At 40.2% G+C, this 27,849-nt stretch overlaps 2 protein-coding genes across 8 annotated transcripts in view; both read right to left on the bottom strand.

Moving 5' to 3' along the window:
- Positions 1 to 27,371, bottom strand: ANKRD46 (ankyrin repeat domain 46). 3 transcript variants are annotated; one of them, XM_063327280.1, is made up of 5 exons: positions 27,309 to 27,371; positions 26,221 to 26,280; positions 8,474 to 8,816; positions 7,001 to 7,159; positions 1 to 2,080 (listed from the first exon to the last, which is right to left on the bottom strand). In XM_063327280.1, exons 3-5 carry the CDS (start codon positions 8,782 to 8,784, stop codon positions 1,864 to 1,866), a joined length of 687 nt encoding a protein of 228 aa, XP_063183350.1. In that variant the 5' UTR covers positions 8,785 to 8,816; positions 26,221 to 26,280; positions 27,309 to 27,371; the 3' UTR covers positions 1 to 1,863. The 3 variants fall into 3 exon arrangements, with proteins under 3 accessions (XP_063183350.1, XP_063183349.1, XP_063183351.1); XM_063327279.1 differs by lacking the exons at positions 26,221 to 26,280; positions 27,309 to 27,371 and adding an exon at positions 22,298 to 22,426; XM_063327281.1 differs by lacking the exons at positions 26,221 to 26,280; positions 27,309 to 27,371 and adding an exon at positions 22,208 to 22,266.
- SNX31 (sorting nexin 31) overlaps positions 23,328 to 27,849 on the bottom strand; it is a 31,717-nt gene continuing 27,195 nt past the window's right edge. For all 5 annotated transcript variants that reach the window (XM_063327274.1, XM_063327276.1, XM_063327273.1 and 2 more), the window contains 3 exons: positions 27,309 to 27,386; positions 26,221 to 26,280; positions 23,328 to 23,494 (listed from right to left, as the gene is read on the bottom strand). In XM_063327274.1, coding sequence (XP_063183344.1) covers positions 23,399 to 23,494; positions 26,221 to 26,280; positions 27,309 to 27,386 — 234 coding nt within the window. In that variant the 3' untranslated portion in view covers positions 23,328 to 23,398. The remainder of the gene's footprint in view (positions 23,495 to 26,220; positions 26,281 to 27,308; positions 27,387 to 27,849) is intronic.

The following is a 27,849-nucleotide window of genomic DNA, read 5'->3' on the forward strand; positions in this document are numbered from 1 at the left end:
TATTTACTACACATATTTATTTGTGGCATTCACCCATACTGAGAATACAATTACAAATTATGCAGACAATACATACGGAAAGACAACATCATTATTCAAAATACAGAGTACTATTAACAGAAATGTATTTCTTTAGAGAAGTAAATGTAATTTAGCTATACTATGAGTTTATATTTCTCTGTTCATGAACAGACGTACAATAATTGAAATATTCAGAGGAGGAGTATGCTCTGTTTTTTTGTTTTAGTTTTTAAGAGGCTTTCCTTTCTGTGGCATTGTGGATGCCAGAAAAGTATCATTTCATTAACTTCTAACTTAAGAAATGAGATCAGAATTATTCCGATGCAATTTAGAACGGGGCCCAGCTCAGTGAAGCCCATGTCACGCATCAAAACAAAGACAACGACCCTCCTCACTCAAATCCATGAACAAGAAAGAAGAATATACACGATACCAGAACAGTATGTAGTTACTTCTATCAATACTTACTGTAATTTATAATTTTATAAATGTTTGATGTTATTTAGTAACAATTTAGGAGTGGCTAAGTAAAAAAAAAAAAGATTCATTAGGTTTGCAGAATTAATTTTGTTTGGGATTTTCAAGGCAATGGCAACTAAGGGACTTAGATGTCTAATCAGCACGGAAGGAGAGAATCTGCTTTCTCTGAAAACTTCCAACTTAATATGTAGTACCTTTCTAGCCTTTGTAAGAGATTATTTTAACTGATTTATATCCCTAGGTTATTTACAAACAACGGATTTCACAGATAAGTACCGAATGGGTCAAAATTTCATTTCATACAATGTTTCTAACATTTAACATTTTAACTACCTTTATTCTGCATACTCAGGAAATAATTCATAAGCCTGTAAGTGCTGTCTGAAAACATGTGAAATGGAAAACAATTCTAGCAAGGAATTCTATTCAATCAAGTCCTCTCCACAAACACGAAAACAATACAATTATATGGTTCAGTCTGGTCCTTGTGGGAGGAAGGAAAAGTTATCCTTCATGACATATTTCATAACGACAACGGCCTTACAGAACTGCTATATACAAAGCAGAACACCTAAATCACTTTTTAACCATCCTTACAAAGAAAGGTTTGCTTAGTAACATTTCAACAAAAAGGCAAAATTTTCAGCCTAAGGCTGAAACAAATTTACTTCAACAAAAAACAAACAGCTTTGTTCTACAGAATTTACTTCAGGCAGGTATTAACAACACCAAATTCATCTGGGGAAGAAACACGGCATTAACCTAATAAATAAAGGAATGATCTACACATTAAAGATACTGTCAAACTTGAACTATTTATCATTCTTTTTATAAACCAGCAGATAGGAAACTATGGGGAGGCACTAAAAGAACTATGAAGTTGCAGCTTATTACTGTCTATATTTCAGAATGCATTATTACATCATTCAGATGTCTTGAGGAGGACTTTTAAAATAATGTTTTTCTTTCAACTGAAGCACACACAAAAATGCAACAATAGATTCACCTCTCTTCATAGGGAAAATAAGTCCAGTTTGGTTCTGTACTAGGATATATTTTTCATGCCCAGGAATTTAATATTCATTATGAAAGGTGTTTTCTAATCATAGTGTGTTATCAGCAGAGAGGACTATCTTCACATCTTGCTTGCAAGTCAAGATAAGTCAGAGGTAGCTTAGGAATGCTTTAGAATTTAGTGTTTTACTTGAAATGAATTAATCCCTCTTTCAAAGGGGTTAATAATTAAGTACAAAAGGCAAACAGTATATACAGCTGCCACTGCCTGCACCAAGAGAATAATTCCAAGAAGCTCAAAATAAAATTAGAACATGGGAAAGCACGGTGCACTTCTTTGCATTTGCTTCAGTGCACCAGTTCAGGCTGGTTTTCTACAAAAGGAAGGACCCCGCTAACATAGTACGCGATTCCAAGCGACAGAAGAGCAATGACAATGATGAGGAGCAGCACCCTCCAGAAGCCCAGGTCTTCCACAAACTCTTGCCATGTCGTGCGGAAGCTGGAAAGAACTCCTTCACCTTGCTGTAGGTTTGGATTAAGGAGGGAATGGCTTTCCATCGCACTACAAAGCATTAAAGTTAAAAATACATCAGAGCAAAAGAATGCATCTTTAATTACGACAGTAATCCTACTAAGAGCCACTGAAACATTCTAAATTAAAAACTAAACCCACTTGCAGATTTATAGCATTGCCTCCACTAAATCAAGACAAAGCAGATCAGGAAAAGACTCCTAACTCTAAACTTAAGTTAGTTGAAAGGATGCGTTATTAACCTGTGTAAAGAGAATGATATTTCTACCTGTACAACTGCACCTTCTTTGCAGGCTTGCTACCTATTAGCCTTCAAAAGTCAGTCCCCATAATTCCTACTAAATATGGCTTAGTAAAATTTGACGGAACATAAGCTGAAACCTCAAGGGGCACAGCTCTTCTAAATAAAACAAAAATTTATGATTTAAAAATAAACTCTGATAAATAAAATGGAAACTTTAATCAATATAATTTAGATTCTGAACTCTGTAATGCTTTTTACTACTCTCCTGTGTGTCTTTGTTACAGAGGCCTCTTCTCTAGCACAAAAATATCACAGAAAACAATAAATTTGGATAACAAGAACTTCAGAAACTTTCTGATCTTCAAGACAAGTTGGCATCACTATGTTTTGTGCCATATGGTGTTCAGCAGCTGCTTTGATGTTTTAGCATTCCACTACCAATCCATCAGGCCCCCTTAAATTGTCAGACTATAAATTAGGGACTGGAACTCTCACTTTTAAATGAGAAACAAATATAAAGTTAGAATGATGCAGTCATCTTGATGATGAATCGCCTTTAGAAAAAATGTAAGTTGTTTCAAATACTGCATGGCTTCTTCTGTTATTCTCCCTATTATGCTGGTTTCACAATTGGTTTATAACAGGAAACTTTCTCTGTTGCTATATGAAAAACCTCATGAAGAATAGGAAAACTTCTGCATTACTTGATTTCACTTATGTAAAATTTTAGCCATCTGCACGGTCCTACTACTTCTCACTTGAGTAAAATTACAGACACAGGTGTTTACAGGATCAGGCTCTGCCAAGCACGAACCAACCTCGTGCACAATGATGTCAATAGCAGAAGGTAAGCAGAGAAAAAACAATTTGTTTCCTCCCTTCTAATTGCTTCCCGTTACCATATTCCTAGTTCTCTCTTATAGAAATAAAAAAAGAAAGCATTTCAGCGAAAAGTAATTTCCAAGACAAAACTAATTGTAGAAATGCTATTGTTCTTGGTGAAAATAACAAACTGACAAATGATTGTTATCAGAAAAAGGTCTCATTTATGAATATCTCTTCTCAGACTACACCACAGAAAACCTTCACGCTATTCATGTGGTATTTTTTCTTAGGAAGTACAGACACTGAAGAATAATTACCCTAAATTCCCATAGCTTGCTCAAGTATTGCAGTGTCACACGCAGAAGATTTAAGCGATTGCCTATTAAACGGCTTGACTTTTTTGTTTTTTAAATATTTACCTTACTGTAAAGCTATTTTTGCTTGCCCATAGCTGCAGGATTTAGTCATCTTCCTTGCTTATTATGATTTCCAAAGCAAAACAAAGGCTTTAATAAAAGACGGCCATTGGTGTAGGACAGAACTACTTATTAAGTACTAACTAGTTAATACATAACCACAGAGAGGTTAAATAAAAGTGGAATGTAATTTAAGTGCTCATTAAAATGCAAAGGGTACATAGAAAGCACTTTTGCTATTTTATATATCAGCCTGGAAAAGCGAAGCCTCTGGGGAGACCTTATAGCAGCCTTCCAGTACCTAAAGGGGGCCTACGGGAAGGATGGGGAGGGACTCTTGATCAGGGAGTGGAGTGATAGGATGAGGGGCAACGGTTTCAAACTGAAAGAGGGGAGATTTAGATTGGATATCAGGAAGAAATTCTTTACTGTGAGGGTGGTGAGACACTGGCCCAGGTTGCCCAGGGAAGCTGTGGCTGCCGCATTCCTGGAAGTGTTCAAGGCCAGGCTGGATGGGGCTTTGAGCAGCCTGGTCTAGTGGGAGGTGTCCCTGCCCATGGCAGGGGGGGGTGGAACTAGATGATCTTTAAGGTCCCTTCCAACCCAAACCATTCTGTGATTCTATGATTCTATATTACAACCCAATTAAAATCAATGTTATCCAAGATATTTTTTCTTATTACCAATTACATCTGCCTAAGAAATGGCAATGCAGCAAATGCGTCCCACAGAAGAGCTTGTGTCACACAGCCCAGACAGATGTGCTCTTCTATTTCCAGCACAACGTGGAAGTTCACACGTGGACGTGTTTGTGGGTGCCGTCGCAGGTCATGCTGGGCTGTGCAGACGGACAGATCAACTGCGCTGAAAGAGGGGCAGAGCGAGCGCAGGGCTGCTCCTCATGGGGAGGATGGCAAACAAGAGACAATAAATTTGAGTCGGGAACCTAGCTTTGGCCTCTGCTTCCAGAGCAGCAGCAACTGCATGTAATAAGGAGCAGAAAACTGAAGCCAGAGACTGTTTGTAGAAAGAGCAATCATTATTTCTCCATAGGTTCATACATAATGTAAGGGAGTTGGGGAGGGAGAGGACAGAAGACATTCATCTAAGTGTCTCTGAAATGTGAAAATAATACTAAGAGGGAGGAGTGAAACTGTGGAGGTCTGAAAAGCCAACTGTTACAAAGACATTATTTATTTACAAAGCAAACAGCATACAAGCTCACTTGCTTTTGCTGCTGTAGGCATCTGTTATTTGTTATTTTAAAAATAATGTATTTCAGACATTTTAAACACATTCACAAACAAGCCGGGTAATGCACTGTTTATGTCTCTGTGCCTCTCCCCAAGGACAGTTGCTCACTTCCTTGCCAAAGCAAACAATATAACATTTATGAAGGTCAAATAACAGAAAGGAAGCTATGTTCATTAAAGGGACACTATCAAATCAAAAATAGGAATTTAAATGGGGCTGAGCTGTTGGTCCATAAGTTTAAACAAAACCAACATGAACGCATTTCTAAGTGACAAGGAACTTTCAATAAAATTTAGTTAAGTCAGAAAGGTAATATGCACTAATTCTAATAACTTATACACAAGTCATTTTGAGAATAATATTAAATTTTCTATTTCAGGGCTTAACACAGTCTCCTGATGAGTTTTTCTTAATGTATACGAAAGAGCTTCCAATCTGCTCACTGAGAGTATTTTGCACTAATTTTGTTGGTTTCACCTTTTCTGTTTACTCAACTTAGATAACAACTCCATTTACACAGTTTAATTTTCACTTACAGTGAAGGCTGTGTACATTTTGACACAAACTCAACAATTATGTGACAAAACTCCCTGTCTTTTGTGATATAATGTTCCAGCAGTCACAGCTCATGATCATTATTAGACAATATAAAAAATTACAAATTTGAATAAATACACTAAAAGAGCAAGTATTCCAAACGACCTTGATATCCTGTTTCCAAAATAAATTAAAAAACAAAACAAAACAATACTGGAAAGATCTCTTGCATTATTAATCTCAGTCCCATGTTCTGTCATGTTTACTGGCAATTCAATGATTTCTGCAAGAGAATTAGCCTCCTTTGAAACCTGCAAGGCTTCTTGCCTCATCGAAATCCTACAAGAAGGCTGTCTTCAAAGCTCATCGTAAAAAAACACTCCCAATTTTCAATCACAAAAGTATTTGTGGTTTATCTGTACGCTTTGGCTCTTGTGCTATCATCAGCTTTTGTCTTAAATGGTTATTCCACATTGTTCAAAATCAGTATTTCTTGTCAGCAACCACACATCTCAGCCTTCACTTTGACAGGCGAAAACGAGCTCTAGTTGCCTCCTTTTGCAAGGAGACACTCTGTTCCCTGGAGTGCTGCAGTAATGCTTCTCCATGCTTCGTAAAGGATAAATTAAACTTCTTTGAATGGGGCTAAACAGCATTATAAAACGTACTACACAGCAGATGTTACCATTGCTTTTTACAATGGCACTGTTTCCTTTATGTAGTGGAAACTTTTTGATTTGCACATTCTAGGGCTTCATTGCCTTTTTCAGAGTAGCATCAGCTCCTGGAAATGACTAATACATCAAGTCTTTTCTCCTGTACTCTCATTTTCCACCGAGAAACTTCCATTTTACAGCATACAGCTTTAGGTAAATGAAGTTGCATTTTGTGCTATTGAATCACAATTTATTCCTATTAATTTCCTCTCCCTTGTCATCCCAGATTTATGTCTATGCCATTCCAGTTTTCTTCTGGGTTGCCTGTATCTCACTTCTTAGAATCACCAACATGCTACTATTTCCTATGCCAGTATCATTTATGAAAATTTTAAATAAGCCCAGTCCCACAACCAGACCTTTAGGAATTCATTAGTAACTTCTTCTAATCCAATACTTTCCCTGAAATTGTCAGCAATATTCCTGAAATCTTCTATTCTCCTTTAAGCATCTCTTTAGCCACCATGAAATTCTTATTTTATTCTCCATGTTTTCCATGACTACTACCGATAAAAGTTTCATGTATGGCACCATATCAAATCTTTCATTCAAGTTCAGATAGATAAAAAGTCTGCTATCCCTTCTTAGTATATACAATCCATCTTAATGAGAGGATGTTAGGTTAGCCTGTGATACTGCATTTTGCATTTCACTCCATTTTCCCTTTGGCTTTGTGATAAGTGGTAGAATATTTATTTTTGGGAGTCTGTAGTGGAAAATTAGTAATTATTTCTAAAAATTTCCACCATAAAATGAAAATATCAATAGAAAAAGATATCTTTTTCTTACATTTGATCTGTTTAAAGAGATTTCTCCAAAATTTAAAATTTTATTCTGATTTGGTCTGATAATACCAGGTGAAATGTGATATCTGTTCTGAGGAACAATCAAGTCAATCGCAAAATGTAAAAGCCATAAATATTATTTCTTCTAGTAATTATTTTTGTTTTGTAAATACCTTTCGCTTTCAGCAGTTTGCATGGTTTCCAGCTTTGAGTGAGCTCCTCTGTTAAATCCTTTCACCTCTTGCTCCTCTAAAGATTCCAGCAGTCTAATCACATCTTTATTCACACCCCTTCGTTTTGCAAGGACAAGCGGTGTTGCACCTTGGTGATTGCTAAAATAACCCCACAAAAGGACATGGGAAGAAAAGAAACTTTTAATATAGAAATTTTGTAACAAGACAACTCAGCAGAACACATTACAATTTAGTAAGTCCTCAGAACTATTTTCTGTCATATCAGACAGTAAGAAATTCCTGTCTACACAAGTTATAGCGTAACTGACTACAGAAGAAAATCAGTATATTTAGGTTTGAAACTGCATAACGCTTTTTCCTCTCAAGAAAATCAAAATCCCTAGTACTCTAATTCAATTGGAATCTCTGTGTGTTATAACAAACAATAGATTTATGTCAATGTTCAAGATTAAGCCTAATTTCAAGAAAGGATTGTGCAATCTGGTTCCTCATAGTTCCTTTTTCCATGTGGGTATTAGGACATCAGGCAAAAATGAAATAAAATACACATGGTCCCTCCGCTACTATTAAAATAATATTGAATAGGACCAGAGCTGCCTTCAGACTCGGGATTTTCACCAGAGTTGTTTGAAATGAGAAACAAACAAAAAAAACCGCCTACAAATCACAACCCATAAAGAATCTGCTCTGCCTTATAAGTAGTTTTGCTGAGTTGAAAACATTAATGAGGGACAGGTGAAAAAAGGACAGATTTAAAAACTCAAAGGTTTTGAAGTTACTACATGTTTTTGAAATGTGTTGTGACTATGCAGAAAGTTCCACAAACAAAATAATTCAGTCACTGCAGTGAAACAGCTAGTTATTTTGCAGCTTGAGAGCTTGCATCTGAGCACTGGCATCTGACAGCTGCTGGAAGCCAGAAGGAAAGAATACACAATATTTAAAAGAAGGGCTGAGTCACAGACTTTGAGGGAGGGGGGAAAACCCTGAAAGGCAGCATTGTTACCAAAGGAGTATGGGAATGAACTGACACACACTTACACTGTATTTTCTTTGTCTTATACAGTACAACAACTACAACAATAGAACTGTGGTGGAGAAAATTCTTTTTAAGTAGTCAATGTGATTTTTCTCTGGTGCCAACCACCCACACCTGGCTGTCTGGCCAAACCAGGATCGCAATGTCATCAGTGAGGCAGAATTAGATACAGCAGCCCTCACCAGCAGCTGCTATTTTTATTTGCTTTGCTTGTTGCACAGGCTAGCAGAAGCGGCCTCCTATTGTTTTCCTGCCTTCTAACTTTTGTGTTTTCATTAAGCGATACCTAAAAAAAGTTGAATTGCAACAAATACAGCATTTCAGAAACAGCAGATTTATATGCAAGGCTCTGGCGACAGAAGAGTAATATATTATAAAATATGTGTTGTAAAAAAACCACAAAAGTGACTTACCAAATATCAATTTTAAGTCCATTAGAAACCAGGAACTGGATGGTATCCACATGCCCACAGAGGTGAAGGGCTGTGTTACCTTGGTAATCAGTGGCTAGTAGGTCAGCACCAAATTTATGCAAGAGCTGACAGATGTCTACGTTTCCTCTGGCTGCAGCGAGGTGAAGGCCAGTTCGGCCTCGGCTGTCACGAATATTTGGGTCGAAACCGCTCTCTAACAGTCGTTTGGAATAGTTAAAATCTCCATCAATGCAAGCCTGCAGCAGCGGCACATTTGTCTGGGAAGAGTCGTTCACAAACACGTAGGACATTGTTCTGATTCTCTCTGGAGTAGGTGACTAACCTGCAAGTAGAAGTGGGAAGAAATTATGGTGAAACCAGGTAACACAGTACAAATATTCAGTAGGCTGCTCAGGTTCCCAAACAAGAATGCAAACTAGCTCATAAACCAACTCTGAAATCTTCCCGTCTTACGTATTAACTTTGTGTTCTGCATTCCCTTCTGGTAATATGGAAAGAGCTCCTTTTAGTCGCGCTCACACCTCTGGAAACAGCAGCAAAGCTTTATCATTACATAAAACTGGTAAGATCAATGCCACAAACGCCAAACAGGTGATTAGCTTTCACCTACTAAGAGATCACATGTACCAGTACTGATATTAAAGGGCAAAACACTAGATCAGAAATGAAAAGGAGAACCACCTTTCATAAATTGGGAAACTATAAACAATTCAGTTGACAGATACAGTGACGCTAACTGCAGTTCTTGCTAGCTACAAGCAAAGCTACTCCAGTGGGATTAGCACCATCTGAATTTGAACTTTGATGCACAAAGTACAGTCAGTTGCTGAAATTGCTTGATTACTGTAAATGCTAATTCCTTCATTCTGCAAGAAATAAATTTTTCAATACTCTCTGCAGAACACTATTTTATAGTGGCACAGATACACAAACTACTGAACATAGAAGAATAGCAATACGGACCATAGAAAACTGAGTGCATTATGTGAAATTGCCCACCTGCAAGTGAAAACTGGAAGTGGGGCCAAGAAGGACAATGGTAAAATCAAGTACAGAGCTATTCTGGGTTCAACTAGAACCCCAATATGGAGAAGCACAAATGTAGTTTCCACGGCTTAATACTAAATAAAGGATTCTCTATATCAGGACCTAAAGGAGGAAGACAAATGTTGTTTTACCCTATATTTCTTGATATAGAACATTTCATGAACTATGATTTACTTTTTGCAGAAGAATATTTTAAGGATGAGTCAAATAACGAGCATATGATGACACTGTGTGCTTACGGGACACAGAAAAGATGACTTGAAAACAATAAGGAATAAAAGAGAATGACTATGCAAGAGGACGGTAAAATGTGTGTGAGGCAATGGTAAGAAGAAATGAAAACATCTAGGAGACTGGACAGCAAAGCATTGCACTGCCTCAGAGAGGAGGTAAAAAAGAAAAAAAAATAATCACATAAACCAGTAAAAATCCTCACAAGAAATCTCAATACAGACATGACACAGCTCAAGTGACAGGAAGGAAAAGTGATTTTACTAGATAAGCTTTGAATGGAAACTGAACTGAAACTTCACTTGAAACAGTATATTTCACTTGCCCGGGGTTTGTTTTGGGCTCATGACGTAGCAGTGTTCTGACTAACTATGTGAACCTCTCATTAAGACTGCTATACGCAGATTTAAATTTTCTCATCTATATAAGGTATCCGTCCACACCAGTGCACTCATTCAGCCGGGAGAATGGAAACATGGCCAGTAGCCAAAGAACTTGATTTAAAACCTCTCCTTTTTTTGAGAGTTTATAATGCCTGTATTTTATAGCTCTTTCCCCACGTTTTAGATCAAATTCAAGATCAAAGTACCTACAGAAGTAATTTCAAAATGTTTACACACTGGTCTGATTAACAGCTGTAGCATTTGGGGCTGTTGAGGTTAATAAATCATATTCAAACTTCACTAGTTTCTATTTCCTATCTGGACAAATCCTGCTACATGTATCAACGCTGCCTAGTTTCCCAGTGCAGGAATGCACAACTTTTTTTCTTTCTTGGACCCAGAAGAGAAAGAGATCGGAATAACTTCTAGTCCTGGTATCTGTACAAGGAATGATTTTAAGCAGAGTACATTCCCCTCGGCTGCGAGGACGTCTTCGAGCACGTGATGGTCTATCACTGGCTCAAGCACCCTCTTCCACAATCATTCCAATAGCAAAAGGCCAGTTCAGTGATGTACAGTAAAACTTTTCATGCAAGACTGGTGTCATTTAGGGCACTAACAGATTTCCTATAACCCTACACAAAAAGAAAGGACAATGTACTTATTCACATTTCCAATGAATATGTTACAAAACCCCGGATGTTGCAAAGCTATGATTCCCACTGACAGCAGTTTCAGTTTTCTTGCCCATTTCCCACCCAAATCATAAATGATGCAAGAATGTTTCTTTAACTCTGCTAGTCCAACCTTTGCTGAGAAAAATAAAAAATACAGAAACTGGGCCCAGTTTCTGTACAATGTGATTGTGACCTTTACATTATGCACTAAATCTTCCCTAAAGCAAGATCATAAATCATTTAAAAACCTCCAATTATCAGCCATAGTAACAGCGTATTAACTGCACAAAACCCTACTTGTACTTGATAAAAAGATCATGGTTCGCTTGTAAAATAATATTTGAGTGTTTAAACCTCTTTAATAAAACAAGGCCTAACATAAATCAACAACAAAAAACTATACTGGAAGAGACATACGCTATTTGAGAAACAGTATGGCATACTCTGTTAAATGTAAACTAAAGTTTATATTTTCATTCCAGACGTGAAAGTCTGGTAAAGCCTTACAGAATTCCCCCTCACTTCACATACAACTCTGATGAAACATCAGCTAATCACACCAGAGAAAAATCCCTCACCACTTTATCTTCTGAGGAAAGGAAGCACGAAGATCAGCAGTTATCAGAAAATGTAACTGGAAGTAATTCTGATTCAGAATTTATTATTGCTAGAATCTTTTAGAATTGATCTCTGAAGTGCAGAAAACTAAAGTGAAACCTTAGTATTTCACAGTAAGAAAGAAATAAACCCCAACAAATCCGTCTTCCCAACACTTGAAAATTGTGGCCCACGCAAATGCATTCAAACACGAAAAAAATCTGGACCATCTGGTTTGATTTATCTTTGTGATTAAAAAGATTTTTTTCTACAAACACAAATTTATTTCACATATGGCTACCTAACCTATGTCAGATATGAGCTGCATACAAAGCTGAACTATATGCCATCTTTAAAATGCCAGTCCCCAAATGATATGTTCTTGTCTCAAATTTAACCCAATTTAGCAAAATTCCCTGTCTAACAAAGCTCAGGAAAAAAACTACAATAGTCGACTTAATTAGATATTTTTGAATAAACAAACTGTGGTTACATTTCTGTCCACAGTATGTATCAAAAAGCTTACTGCTGTAATGAATACCTACTGCAGTGGATTTAGAAACAAAACTCCAAAGCATTAAGGCATTCTCTTTCAATAGCTTCTGGAAGGTGAATAAAAACTCTGAACCTGCCTAAAAGCTGGTACACCTACCATTAAGCATTAATTTCACAGGCACAAATTAGGACAAACGGACTTGCATTAGTAACAAGACACAGAAGTATTGCAAAATGAGCATTCTGAATATCCCTATAAATTACTACTACTGGAGTTAAATAAATCTAATTTGGTTCAGTAAGTGAGTGTTTCTAAAAATGCCTCACCATCTACTGAAAATGTATCTCATAAATTACACTTTTGTTAAAAAAAAAAAAGTTTCACTGTTAAATAACTTGGTACTTTGATAGAAAATTAGTTTTGTGAAAAAAAATAAATTCAAAGACGTCCTCCCAAGCAAGGAGGATTCCCATTAAAAGGCATAATATAAGAATATATTTTCCCTGAATTTATACAACACGGATATCGCCTGAGCACAGTGTACTTTTACTAATAATTTTAGAAATTATGGTGTAAGCCCCTTCTTCAATGACACACGTGGGCTAGTACAGGATAAGAAAATCTAATTGAACTGTTCTGTTTTCAAAAGAAATGCTTATATTAAGTGATTCTGTAAGAAGCATTTACTTTTATTTATTAGAAGACAGTTGTCTCCCAGTGTACTGTGTACAATGGTAATTCAGTGCCACAGGCTGATCTGTTGTATAACACGTTCACACCTGCAGAAGCCAGGAGCGATCTTGAATAATTCAAACCACAAGGCCAGTTGCCACTTCTGTTGCTTCGTACCGAATCACAGAACCACAGAATGGTTCGGGTTGGAAGGGACCTTAAAGACCATCTAGTTCCAACCCCCCTGCCATGGGCAGGGACACCTCCCACTAGACCAGGCTGCTCAAAGCCCCATCCAACCTGGCCTTGAACACTTCCAGGGATGGGGCACCCACAGCCTCCCTGGGCAACCTGGGCCAGTGTCTCAGCACTCTCACAATAAAGAATTTCTTCCTGATATCCAATCTAAATCTCCCCTCTTTCAGTTTGAAGCTGTTACCCTGTGTCCTGTCATTACACTCCCTGATCAAGAGTCCCTCCCCATCCTTCCTATAGACCCCCTTTAGGTACTGGAAGGCCGCTGTAAGGTCTCCCCGCAGCCTTCTCTTCTCCAGGCTGAACAACCCCAACTCTCTCAGCCTGTCCTCATAGCAGAGGTGCTCCAACCCTCTGATGATCTTCGTGGCCCTCTGCTGGACCCGTTCCAACAGATCCATGTCCTTCTGCTGAGGACTCCAGAACTGGACACAGTACTCCAGGTGGGGTCTCACCAGAGCAGAGTAGGTGGGCAGAATCACCTCCCTTGACCTGCTGGTCATGCTTCTTTTGATGCAGCCCAGGATGCGGTTGGCTTTCCGGGCTGCAAGTGCACACTGACGGCTCATGTTGAGCTTCTCGTCTACCAGTACCCCCAAGTCCTTCTCCTCAGGGCTGCTCTCAAGCCATTCTTAAATGAGTCCTAAATTTGCACTAACTGTGGGCAGTTTTATGTTACAGTAAATATGTGCTTCTGTCTCTGCCTTCTCAGAGACAAGTAACAATAGACACCAATACCAAATACCAAGACCAAATAGCTCCAGAAAAAGGAGAGAACACCTAGATTGTGAGACGGAATCACTAACGGGATCCATCTCTCCACTACAAAAATCTTCATGAACTTGACAAGTTGTAATTAATCACCCAGTCACTGCTACGTAGGATATACCAGTTCTGCAAAACTACAGTATTTCCAAGAACATTCAGAAAAACTGAAGTAATTGTCCCTATTTTAAAACAACACGTCAGGACAACGGAACAATATCAAATTGCTCAGTACTTGATATTTCTCAATATTAATACACACTTTGACATTTAAAACCTAACCTTCAGTAAGACTACCACTAGAGAAACTGCCAGCAACAAGAACTGGAAACTAAAACAAAACCAAGAAACAGCAATATCCCTCACCCTGCGCCAGCAAAACACACAACATGCATCACTTGTAAAATCTACGTTTGCCAACTCCCTCATGGCAAACAGCTTCCTCTCTCAGTAACACACTTTGAGAGTGGCAGTGGGTTGCAGAGCTCTTCCTCCTCAGTCTTTGAATTAAAATACGTTCCAGTACTTTGCTTAAACTGTAGGCCCATGATCTCCGAAGGCAAAGTTTTCCTGGTCAAATGGGATTGTTCCCTTAAAAACACTATGCTCTCTTTGGACATACAAGATGAAATTTTTAAAAAGGTATACTTTAATAATTAAAATAAGAAAACCAAACCACATTACCTTGCTTGTGTATCCTCTGAACACTGATCAGACGCTGAAATGCAAACCCAGCAATATTATTCTCTTTCCCTTTCTAGACAGGCTGAGGGAGAAATTCCTCAGTAAGTTTTCATGCACACTTGTATTCATGTGTAAGTTACTAAGTCATTTAACTGAATAAATGTTATATTTAGTAATAAATCACACAATCAATTATCCTTTCTGTTTACCAACTGGAACAGAATTTTATTGCTCCACTAATGTGGATCCGCTGCTAAAAGCAGCAGCTCAGATTCAGTACAGCACAACAGCTGTTTTACACACAGCTGCATTTTGCAGCATTTTCCCTTCCTACCTGTAGTTATTTTTTCAACAGTTCCTGGATCCAAGGTATCACAGCAGGTTCCTCTGACCTGCCTGTCCTTTCATGTCTCCAGCCAGACACATGAGTTAGTGGCAATACAAGAACATCACTGATGCCATTCGTTTTTGGTCATTCCCATTCCCTTCTGCATACATGAGACATAGATATATATTCTTCTGATGTCAGGACCATCCTGTAAGTAGAAACTTTGGTGCACTGCATATACATAGTGCTTTGCACATACAGGCTACAAGGTGCTTTATGAAAAAAAATAGAATAATTATTCATGCTCATTTATGGATCAGCAGATAATGGCATTGAACAACAGAGTGCTCTGCTCATCATTGTACAGTATGTCAACATTACAAGATAAAAAATAAAAAAGATCTCAAATGCTAATCCAGGGTTGCAGAATACTTCCCCAGATAATATAGTACATTCATTGTGTATTTATGTACACAAAATAAAGTAATGATAGGAAATAAATCATTCTTTTAAGACACCTTTATTGACAAGCAGATTCACGAATATTTTATCCTCACTACACTTAACTGTTAATCCAGTTGCATTACATGTTTCAGTGCACTTCTATTAAATATAGATTTAAGTATTTTTGAACCTTGCTTGTTTTCCATCTTCCGCGAAAGAACTATTTCAGAAGAAAGGCAATTTACGGATTTCTTCAAATCATCTATAACTTTAATTCCCCACAACTGGCTCAGGTATATCAGTAAGTAACTGCAGTATTTCCCTGATCATTGTAGTCAGTTGGAATACATCTGCTTTTATACAAAGTTATCGAATCACTTACATCAGTCATAATTATCAACCTCTTCACAAACCTTTACTCAAACTCCTTTTGTTTCTCCTAGGAACCTGTATGTTGGCCAAGAAACTATTAAGGGTTGTTTTGTTGGTGGTTTATTTGTTTTTCAACAGACTAGAGAGAATTTATTCCACTCCTAATGAAGTGTTTGTGTTTGAATTTGCTGCAGACCTTGAAGCAGTCTTCTGGAAAAGCCGACAAGGGTACCTGAGGAGCAAGGGATGGCTGATCGCCTGCGGTTGTCAGCTGCCGCAGCAGGTACCGCACTGGTGTCTGGACGCACAGTGCCACCGCGTGGAACGACAAACCCCTGTCCGGCTGAAGGGAAGGGACGGTGAGGTGGGTAACCCTGGACTCACACAGACTGCTCTGTCTACATTTTGTGGTGTTTTCCTATTTTCCTGGGAAGGAAATGTTGGAAGGCCTGAAAATAAGATTTTATAAAACTTGATAAAAAAGAATTCTGATATCCAAACTGCTATTCCCTTGTGGCATAAGCAGCAATCTCATTGAAGCTCTCATCCTGTATTAATGAAATGAGGACTTTGATATGTGTTTGAGTTCTGAAGACTAAGGTGTTTCCTTTAAAAAAGTAGGCATTTATGCCTGTTTCTTAAAAAAACCCAAAACCTAAAACTGGAACACCACCCCACACCCCCGCCGGCCAAAGTCTAGTCCTTCCCTAGACAACCAAGAAGTCTGAGATGACAAGTTTACTAAAATGGGAAAAACTTTCTGCATGCAGCAGGAATCATCAGAAGTCAGAGATTAGTCAGCTTTATTCCAGCAATAAAGCAAATGTAAAAGTAACCATAGCAGATCCCTGCAAAGGTCAGTTTAAGCCTAGTATCATTTTTCAAATGGTGGCCAAAAGCCAGGAAAAAAAAGTAGAATAGGGCAAGCATTCCTAATAGTGTTTTTCCCATTCAAAATCTTTCTCAGCTGGATGTGGTTCCTCGGTATTTAGCATCCCTCAGTGTAACCCCCCTGTGAGTTTGCCTATTCTCCTCTCCAACGCATATACTTTTAATATTCACATCATACTTTGGCAAGTTCTCCAACTCAATTACCTGTGAAGAATCCCATCTTTTGATCTTGCTGAAATGGGGCTTTGTTAGCTTCACTTGTGGACCCCCAGCTCTCCTGCCAGAAGAATGGACAGTTGACCCCTGGCCATTCTTTGCATGCCACTCATGATTCCATGGGCCTTCCTCACATCCTCCTCAGACATCCCTTTCCAGGACAAATTTTGGGTCCCAGCTTTCCTGATCATTCCTCATATGGAAGGGGCTCTGTGTCTTTGACACTGTTTTGCTTCTCTGAATCTCGCTCATGCTTACTATATGCTTTCTGAGCTGGGGGATGGAGCGGGAGAACCACACAGGGTGTTTGAGGTGAACCATGGATTAACACAGCGCCCTGACAAGATTCTTTGGTTTGTTCTTTATTTGTTTCCCAATAATATTTACTATCTGATTTACCTTTTTGACTGCTGTTGAGCACTGTGGTTACATTTTCATGGAACCATTTATCATAGCTACAAAATACCACCCATTACTGAGAGCCCAGTATTTGACATGGTACGTTAGGATTCTTTTTACGCTTTCTGAATCACTCTACCTACAGTGAATTCATGAGCCATTACGTTACATTATCCAGTTACTCAGTCTTACAGGATCCTTCTGCAGCTTTTCATAGTTGACGTTATTGTTGGACTCAATGATCCGTATGGGTCCCTTCCAACTTGAGCTATTCTATGATTCTATGCTACCGGTGAACACTATCACCTTCTTGCTCGCTGCCTTTTCTAGGCTGTTCATGGAAATTCTAACAGTTCGGAATCCAGAACCAAACCCTGCAGAACTAGAATTCTTCCACTGAAAGGACTGACCTCAGGTTCACAGAAACTGCTGTCCTGGATCAGACTGATTCAGCTTGCCCAGCACTCTGCTTTCAACAGAGGCAATCAGAGATCCTACTTTGGGAAAGCACATGAGCTGGGCTGCTTTCTGCAGCCTGTTCTCCAGACACACCACAGCAGCCGCTGCTGTTACATCGGGGACCTCCCTGATCAGGCCTTTAACAGCCCCTCAACAGTCTTCTTCATGAGTTTTTCTAATCCCTTCCTGAACCTGCCTGTGCTCTCTGCCTCCACAGGTTCCCCTGTCACCCCTGCTGAAGTCCTTCCCTATATCCATCTGAAACCGCTCTCCCACCAGCCCCAGCAAGCAACCCCCATTCTAGTGCTGCAAGACTGGACAAATAACTCTCACCTTATCCACTGCCTTCATTTCATAAATCTCAATCACATCCCAGGCATCTCCTCTCTAATGTGAGCAACTCTGGCTTTCCTGTCATAAGGAAGGTCATCCCCATGGCTCTTTTGGTTGCCCTTCTCTAACCACCTATATCCTTCATAAGCAGAAACCAGAACCACACACTCTGCTCCAGATATGGGTGCACCAAACTGGAGCAGCAAAATGGTGCTGTCTTCTTCTCAGTAGCCCCACTGAGGACAGTCCCCATTTTCCTGGCTTTCTGGCTGCCACGGCAAACTGAGCCAAGGTTTTCAGGGAACTGTCGATGGTGACTCCATGAGCTTTTCTTGAGTGGTGGCTACTAGTTGTGAGTTCAGCGCCATGTAAACATGGTTCAGATTATTCTACCCAAGCCATCATCTTATCTTTGTGTACACTGAAGTTCATGTGCCACCTTTCTGCCCCCTTCCTTTTTTTGGCAATTTATTTCTGCCTTCTTTTTAATTTTTCAATGCAACTATTTCTGCATGTAAGAAATCACTTTCATGCTATAAGCACCCAGCCTCCTCAAAAGCCTCCAGCAGTATACCTTTTTTTAATGCTTCCTGAAAATCCAAGTAGACTGTATAAATTGCATCACCTGTATCTACAATCCTACTCAGTAAACTTCAGGAAAAGCTGGTAAGCCTTAGATGTAGCAAACCTCTAAAAATGTATCCAAACTCAGACAGAACCAGTCCCTAACATACTAACACACAGGAAGGACCGGCATATGCTTCTCTGCACAAAAAAATGTCGAGCTGAAGAAGACAGACAAGCATTCTACGCCATCCATGGGAAACCCATACACCAGAAGCCTCCCCTGCAACAGGCTGCTGCCCTCTCTCTGTCACCACCTGTTATGCTGATCTGACACTGTAAGAGGTCTTGAGCATGCTGAAGAATATAACCCCATCAATGAACATTAAAAGATTTATTCCTTTATGTTATAAAATTCAGCGGACGTAGCTGCATTACTTGGATGTGAGAAATTTGCTGAGTGACAAAAGTAGCATTTAAGCAGCTTGTTCCACTTAGTCAATTGAAATTTTATTGATAGAGTAAAAGAAAGAAATGTTGATACATGAACTAAAGCCAGAATCTAAGTTCTGTAAGTACAGACATGGCTTCAGTCGAGATAAGACATTTTCCCACATATTTAGTAATTATTGTATTTAAATAGTAAAGCAAACCACAACGAATGTGAACATTTCAGTATTTGTGCTCTTGACTTAGGTGACGGCAGAATCTCAGTAAACACCAACAAGTGAAATTGGGTGGAACAGTCCCAGGCACTCAAGACAGGCCCGTCAGCCTGTTACCTACAGTAACAGCATGCTATGAATGGTCTCTACAGAGAGCTGAATGCACCAGGGATCATGTACCTCACATAATGTGTATAAACAAATGCCCTCAAATATTTTATGTGCTTATTAACCGACCCAACTGGAAGTGGAGCATGGGCAACTGAGATCACGTGGAAGGCCACCGACAGACTCATCAAAAGAATAGAGAAACAGCCCTCAAAATTCCAGCATACCCAAATCCCTAGAAGAGCGATCCAAGGAGTTCACTCCTTGGATGATCAGGTATCTCAGGTCCTGGGCTGCAGATATGGACTTCAAGGACACATATACTCAGAAATTAGCTGCACAACAATATGGGGTCGGATAACACAGTCAACTGAAGGCACCGCGTGGAATCCCTCCCTCTTGCTGATGAGATAACTCTAAATGAAGGATACCAAAACGTGCTGAGAGGAAACCTATCATTAAGCGCAGATCAGAGCCGATTTTTACAGTCCCCTCTTGAAGGGGCAAACTAACATTGCTCTAGTAAGAAGACAGCAGATGCACATGGAATCACAGAACGACAGAATGGTTTGGGCTGGAAGGGACCTTAAAGATCATCTAGTTCCAACCCCCTGCCATGGGCAGGGACACCTCCCACTAGACCAGGCTGCTCAAAGCCCCATCCAGCCTGGCCTTGAACACTTCCAGGGATGGGGCACCCACAGCTTCCCTGGGCAACCTGGGCCAGTGTTTCATCGCCCTGACAGTAAAGAATTTCTCCCTAACATCTAGTCTAAATCTCCCTTCTTCCAGTTTGAAGCCATTACGCCTAGTTCTATTACTACATGCCCCTGTATAAAGCCCCTCTCCAGCTTTCCTGTAGGCCTCCTTTAGGTACTGGAAAGCTGTTGTAAGGTCTCCCCGGAGCCTTCTCTTCTCCAGGCTGAAGAACCCCAACTCTCTCAGCCTGTCTTCAGAGGAGAGGTACTCCAGCCTGCTAATCAATCATCTTTGTGGCCCTCCTCTGGACTCACCAAAACAGGTCCATGTCCTTCTTGTGGTGGGGCCCCCAGAGCTGGATGCAGTACTCTAGCTGGGGTCTGACCAGAGCAGAGCAGAGGGGCAGAGTCACCTCTCTCGACCTGCTGGCCACGCTTCTTTTGATGCAGCCCAGGATGCGGTTGGCTTTCTGGGCCACGAGCGCCCATTACCAGCTCATGTTGATCTTCTCTTCCACCAACACCCCTAAGTCCTTTTCCTCAGGGCATTCTCAGTCATACTACACTTCAGCCTTCAACTCATCTCAGCTTACTCTCCAATACTTTCTCTTCAACTCAAAAAGAGATCAATTAGCCAGTGTCATTTTCTGTTTGTTGTCAATCCAACTATTCAGACTGCAAACATTACTATAAACATTTTTCTTCTAAAAAGCATGTTTAACAAGTTCTTGTTAATAATCTATTTTACAAACAAACAAAAAAGAGATCTAAAATCTCCAGATAACACTACATTTAGTAGTCCTCTGTTGCAGCAAACAAAAGCATTACTTTCACAAACCAGTCACATTCCATCTAAAAAGTGACAGGTTTTTCCTCCTACTTGACCTTTTATAAGGCTGCTCCTGAGCATCAGTGCTTTCTCATGGTTAGAATTTTTCATATATTATCTTAAAATCAATGTTAAATTATTCATGTATCAACATAATTCTTTAGCTCAATTTATTCCCTTCACAGTGTTTACCTTCACAGTTCAACAGAAAGCAAAAAAGGTCTTTACTCTGCAAAACTAAAAAAGCCAAAAGCTTCTTTCAACAGACTCTTAATTTCCTCACCTTTCCTAGGCACATCTTCCGGCATCTGTTCCACTTTACCTTTTTACATGAGACGATTAATGTTATACAAAATATTTTAGAGTTTTGTTCATGGATAACAGTAACTTCTTTTTCTGGATCATCATAGCTCGGCATTCACTTTTTCCGCAATTGCCTATCTTGTAAGTACCTAACATATATTTTGGTTTTGTGGTGCGTTTAACCAGTAAGAATTTCTTCTGTAAATTGTGTGCTTACAAGTTTGCAACAGCAAGCTTTTGTTCTTTAAGTTCTTATTGTACTTATTTCATTCTCTAGTTCTCAGGATCATCCAATTCTTTCCACGTAGTACTATAACCCTCTTCTGTGTTGCCAATGCTTCCCAGCTCTTCATCACTACCAAATTAGAACAGTAAAGTTTTAATTGTTATATCTTTATTACATATTTAATAACATTGGTCTCAAGATGGATCTTCAAAGAACTCACTTTATAATCTTTTATACTCAGATTTGATGGGTTTTCCTTTCAATATCACTCACCATAGTTTGTCTCTAGTTACTTCACATACTCTTTACAAGTCTGGTGTTATCCCTATCTTTTCAGCACAGTAACAATTTCCTTTGCAGCTGCTGATCAAAAACATTATCGTTGTCTAGAAAACAATGACAATTATTCCATTTCCTTTAAAAACAGTAATTGCTTGATCAAAGACAGTTCTGAGGACAGGTTAAAAGAAGGTCTTCTGGCAAAAATACGTATTGTCTTTTAGCTTCACTTATCTTCACTGTTTTCCTCCTAAAGAGTACGTTCCAAGGCAGCACCCACAGGGGCTGCGCACTTATTAAGGTCCTACCCGGAGGGCAGCCCCTCTCCCGTCCTTCTTTCCCTCCCTTCCCGCGGTGAAGGCTGGCGGGGCTCTTCCTCTTCTCCCACCAAAGCTCTCCAAGACGGAGCAGCATCGCCTGCGCTCCCCCCCCACCCGCTCTCGGGCCCGGCAATGCCCAGGCCCCGCGTCACTTTGGTCGCAGCTTGCGGTGCCTGTCGCGGCCGGGCCCTCCTCCCGCCGTCTCCCTGCCGCGGCCCCGGCCCCGGCCCCACGCCCTCCGGCCCCGCTCCGGGGTGGCGCTGAGGCCGCTGCGCTCCGCTCCCCGCCGCCGCTCCGCCGGGGCTGTCAGGGCCTCGGGGCCGGCTGGGCCGGGCCGCTCCTCACCCCCCGGCCGGCAGGGCCCGGGCCCGCCACACGCACCGGCGGGCGGGCAGCGCCCTGCCCTCCCCTCACAGACCGATCGACAGACCGCGTCCCTACCCCCACGGACAGACGGACGCCGCCCCTGTACCTGAGGACGGACCGACGGACAGATACCGCCCCCCCTCCCCGCGGACAGACCGACGGACGGACCCGGTCCCCCCTCTCCCCCCGGCGCTACCTGCCCCTCGGCGGCGGCGGCTGGACACGCAGAGCGCGCACGGACGGGGGAGGCCGAGGCGCGGCGGGGAGGCAGCGCGCGCCCCCTGCTGGGCGGAGGCCGCCGCCGCGCCCCCCGGCCGCCGCCATGGCCGAAGCGGAGCGGAGCCGCCTCCCCCACCGCCAGCCCCCGCCGCCTCAGGCGCTCCGCTCGCACCGGGGCCTGGCCGCAGGTGGAGACGCCGTACCGACCGCCCGTCGCTCCCCTGGGCCGCAGGCCGGTGCGGGCGACGTCGCTCCTTACAGGGCTGCCGCCTTCCCGGAGCCAGGCTGGGTGAGGCACGGCCTCCTCCAGCTCCACAAGGATGGTGTTTACAACGCTGCTTTTGTGTCAGTATCGTGGTTCAGGCACTTTAATCTTCTAGCAGTAAGAAGTAACTTAGTGATGTGGTTAACAGTGTGTCTGCCTTTATCCAGCGACACGAGGGACCTGCTTACCCCAGCGGCACTAGGGTAAGGCTGCTCCATGTCTGATGCACAGTCACATGCGTTCAGCTGGTAGCCCTCCCCGTTCAGCTGGTAGCCCTCCCCACCTTAACACCAGCTTTGAAGTCAACATTGATGGCATCTCAGGAGGTCGATAAAGGCACCACACCAGTCTGTTCCGCTTGAGAGGAAGGACTGGTCCTGGTAAGGGGAACAACCGTGTGAAATATGTGCCTTTTCCAGTGTCTAGGTAGCAAGAGGCTGCTCAGCTATCATGCTAATTACATCAATGTCATTCTATGATAACAAAAATACTTTTTCCTCCTCTAATATCATAGCACCTTTTCTATTTAACCCTCCCCTTCTGCCCCAACAATTTCAGTGCGGGGGGGGTGGGGGGTGGGAAACAAACCGAAAAAAAAAACAAACCAAAAAAAAAAGCATGCATGTAAGATGTTTCCAGATCCTCAGCACCCATTTGAACTGGTTCACTAGAGTTGTAAATACTATAGAGAACACTGCAAAGGCAAGGAATTACACTGAAGATTTTTTTTTTACCCTTATAATTCAGAGTTCCAACAATGGCTTTATTATTTCCAGACAATTCATTTTGAAAGACAGAATCTAAAATAAATTATCACAGGTCCTCTTCTCTTATTTTCTCAAATACACAGTCCTCTTCATTTGGCCTAACCAAAAATCTTTTCCTTGATATAAAACCCGAATGAACTACCTGCAGTGAAACAAATGAACAGTTAAAAGAGTATATTCATTTCAATAATTATAAATACAAACATAAGGTAGAAAGTCTGAGATGATACCGTTCAGGTGCAATGGTTAATCTCTTTATGTTTTAATATTTTTTTCCTGCTGGAATAGGACACAAGAACAGTTGTTTCTGCTGTTAAGGTTTATTGCAATGTACTAAGTGCAGTGCAGATTGAGTGGCAGTTCCAAATGTGCTAACACCGAGGTCTTTATGGCCGCTATAATGCCAAAGAACATATGTACAGGTACTTTAACTACCTACTGCCTTCTGAAGTAGGTTGACTACTGTTAATCACACACTCTTAACTTTAACCATAATGCCTGCATAAATGATACCTTTCAACTGTACTTTTCCTGAAGGTTAACGTGTACTGTCTGAAACTTCCTAACACCACATCACCTGGCAGGTATAAGCAGGCACACTATAAGCACACAAGGTATATGCAGGCAAACTATACCCTTACATTGCACCTATCTGCAGTTTTCTGTTGTATTAGGACAATCTATGGCACAGATTTTTGTTTTTCTGCCTCTTGCAACGTGGTATTTTGGTGTATCTGTAAAGTAAATGTCCTGAGAACCCCTACTAAAAGTGTCCATCACAAAGCTATGGCAACCATGCTGCAATAACTAACATCAAGGCATTAGCAAAATAGAGCCAAATTTTGCATCTATTATCTCTGTAGAAGTTATTTCATACCTCTTTTTTCAAGATTGCTACAAGACATAACAGCAAAATTGCCTAGATGCAGGTACATTCTACAGCACAGCCTATCTGCAAAGTCCACCTACCACATATAGTTAAATAATTTTAATGTCAATTCAAAAGATTGTTCTTGATTTTCCTACTAAATTTTACTGATGTACTAGATTGTCTATTCAAACAAGAACTTACAGGCTGTTATGCTGATCCAGTAGTATCAGCATACTGCTACAGGATCACAAAGAAAACCAAAATTAAGTTTTTCTTCCCATGATTCAGCAGAAAATATTTGGCGTAAGTTTTCAGTCTTTGGACAGCAGTCAATTAAACTTCCCCCCAACTTGGAGTAAAGACTTGCAAGACTCCTGGGGATAACTAATGGCAAAATTATAGAGAACCAACTCAAACAACGCTTTTTCAAATGAGAATATGCAAAGATACCCTTCTAATACATTTTTCAAATGTTTTGCAAAGAGTAATAGAGCAATAGGAAAGGGAAGCCTTAAGAACCTTAATACTGCAATCACAGCTTTTAGAAGTTAGCTAAGCATGGTTTGAGATTGTGTATTGTCTAATAACACAGCTTGGTGCACGAACATCTAAACCAGTTTAAACTTGCGGTATAAAATGAGGCATGACATGCCATACTATCATGGTTTAACGCAACAACGTACCTTGACTTTCTTTAACAAATAAGTTCATCCTAATTATCAGCTGTAATTTTGTTAGTTCACTGAGTTTTATAGTAGCAGCCAGACACTGCACCATCAAGACACAGCTGGAGAGCTCACTGGTTTTACGTTGTCCTGTCCAAGGCTGCTTTCCTCACAAAAATTCAGAAGGAGCATTCAGAGTCCATCAAGGAGGTATTGTAAAGTATGTTCATCTCAGAACAATTGCCTCAAGCCCAGAGTGCCACACAACTTAGTCCTTACTAAAGCTGTACCACAGTGAAGCCACTGAACTGCATCCTTCAGCCTTCATCACAGATCTAAGTCTATTCAGAAGATGTTGTCTCCCTTATTATCATTTGCAACTTATTTGTGAATACTGAAGGTGACACCTAACCTAGAAACTTGTCTCTAGCAGTGACGAGTACAGAGCACTTCAAAGAAAGGGGCAAGAAAACCCACCACACAGGTTAACCGATTTGCTTATTGAAGAGCAGTTAGTGATTGGTTTTATGCTGTTTCTGAAGAAACATTTATTTTTTTCCTGAGTTCAGATTAGATTTTGGGTTTCTCTTTTAGAAATATTCCCCCTTTGGCCAGTCACATGCTGTAATAGAGGTATTTATTTTTATTTGCTTTACATTATTCCCTTTCCATTTATTTATTATCTCACATTCACCAAATGACTTGGAAAAGCAACACCTTTTAGCCATTTAGCTATTTAGGAACTATTAGCTATGAATATCAATTCCAGCAAATGAAGTTGTAATTACATCTTTTACATGATAGGAATATATATGTATAGATACGTAACGTGTCAAATTTTCCAAGTGGGTATAAATCCCAACTACAGGGAAAAATGAATGCATGAACAATCCCAGTACGTAATCCAAGTACAATTCTGTAAAACTACATCAGCAGCTGCACGTGGATATACACGCTTGATCTCTGTGTATATTCTGGCTTTCTGGAATTGAATCATAGGGTTGGAAAGGACCTCTGGAGGTCATCTAGTCGATGATCTTCCTAGACATAGGAAGGAAACTTCCTATGTCTCATTCAGAAACACTTGCAAAAAGCAAATAAGATGAAGTTGTCATTAAACCCATGAAACTGAAATAGAAGTTTTATTCAGACAAGTTTCTTGCCCTGTTCTCCCTCCCAAAATTCAAGTTTACCTCCTTTTCCTACCCAAACAAGTTCCCATTAAATTTACTAGGAATCTCCCTAACCAGAAAAACAGAGGTTGGGCTAAACACCACTAGGAAGCAAGGCACACTACACTTACGATTTGGAGAGACTTTCTCATTCACTAACCTGCTTTTGTTGGATACTGGATTTCTTACTATTTTTTGTGGATCCAGGCATCTTGATGTCCTAAATAGATAGAAAAATTTAAACTTAGAATAAGCTTAAATGCTCCCCCAAATACTCTAATAAAATATACTGAGGAAATCAGCATTCAGTTAAACCCAGCAGAAACAGTGTAGGAAGTGAACTGGTATATTTATCTTTCTCTCATAATTCTGTTTTAGTCCGAGCTACCTGAGTACTATCAACAGCTTAACAGTTAAGTAATGAATGCTCATCTTCATAATTAAAGGTTTACTCTACTTCCATTACAAATAAACTTAGTATGAAAGAGATCAAATCTTTTCCAAAATTAAAATTGGTCTTTTCTTCTGAATTGCTTACAGTTTAAAGCTATGAAATAACACATGCTGTTCTTTGCTCACTGTAATCAGCACGGGTCTAGAAGATCACATATGTTCCTTTCCTTTTTTCTCTTCGTAGGTTTTCAGTTAACAGACAGTCATAGTCTTTAGATATCACAAGGTTAAACAAAGGCATTATTAATGCTGGAAATTACTTTTAAAAATAACAAGTCTTTAAACATTTTCATCCTTAAAGGCCTACACAAAAGACATCAGAAGTATTTTAGCTACAAATCAGATTTTTATTTTATTAACGCTTCTATTTAAAACCAAAAAGTTTCTCGGCGTGAATGTCACAGATCTCAAATTGGCCTAACATTGCAGCAGATGGAGCAAGCAAGTGAAGTGGTGAAAAAAGTGGAAGCCAGAAATGGATACAACAGGGTAGTTGCAGAACACACAAAAATTATGCCATAGATATCCTTTATCATATGCAGCAAAAATTAGAGTCAAGGGGACAGAATGCAAAACAGATTATTAAAACTGTGATGATAAACCATCTTTAACATTTAGAATATTATTTCAGTAAAAATTTACTTTTTAGTCAATTAATTCTTTACTGAAATGTTGGAATATGCAAGATCCTTTTCCTCAACGGGACTTCTCTCCGCATATTTGAAAGAATGATAGAGTAGCAGGCTTATTTCTTTTAAATACAAATTCAGATACCAACATATACACACAACTCACCATTTCTTGGCCCTCTTTGGCTGCCTTCATCATCTGTTCTGATATCATTTTCTTCAGGCAGCTACTGAGCAAAAAGGCCTAAAGAGGACAAACCAGAGTGCATTCTGATTTCTTCTATTAAAAGCATACTTGACTCTTCCATTCCTCCTCCACCTGAAAATTACAGTCCCTAACTACTGAACAGCTATTACTTCCTTAATGCAGTTAATTTTACTCTGTGCTTAACATCCTTACAGTGCACCAAACTAGCTGCAGCTGCTTAAAGCCCAGCCTCAGCACAACTAACCCTCACGGCACCGCTCAGAGTGGAGAATAAGGATTTTTATGACTGGTTTTGTGAGGTAAGTTATCCTCTCTAGGTGTCCATGGCTCCTACCTTAAAGGTTGCCAAATTATCCCAAAGAGTAAGTAAGGTTAATCAAATGTGGCACTATCAGCACCAAAACCACTTCAACAAATGAAGCAAGCTAGAGTTCATAGGCACTCAGTACTGCCAAAAAATCAAAGCCCTGGTGGTTACATGAGATGGCTCAAGTGTTTG

Source organism: Chroicocephalus ridibundus, chromosome 2 (assembly GCF_963924245.1).
Source record: "Chroicocephalus ridibundus chromosome 2, bChrRid1.1, whole genome shotgun sequence".
Classification (NCBI taxonomy): domain Eukaryota; kingdom Metazoa; phylum Chordata; class Aves; order Charadriiformes; family Laridae; genus Chroicocephalus; species Chroicocephalus ridibundus.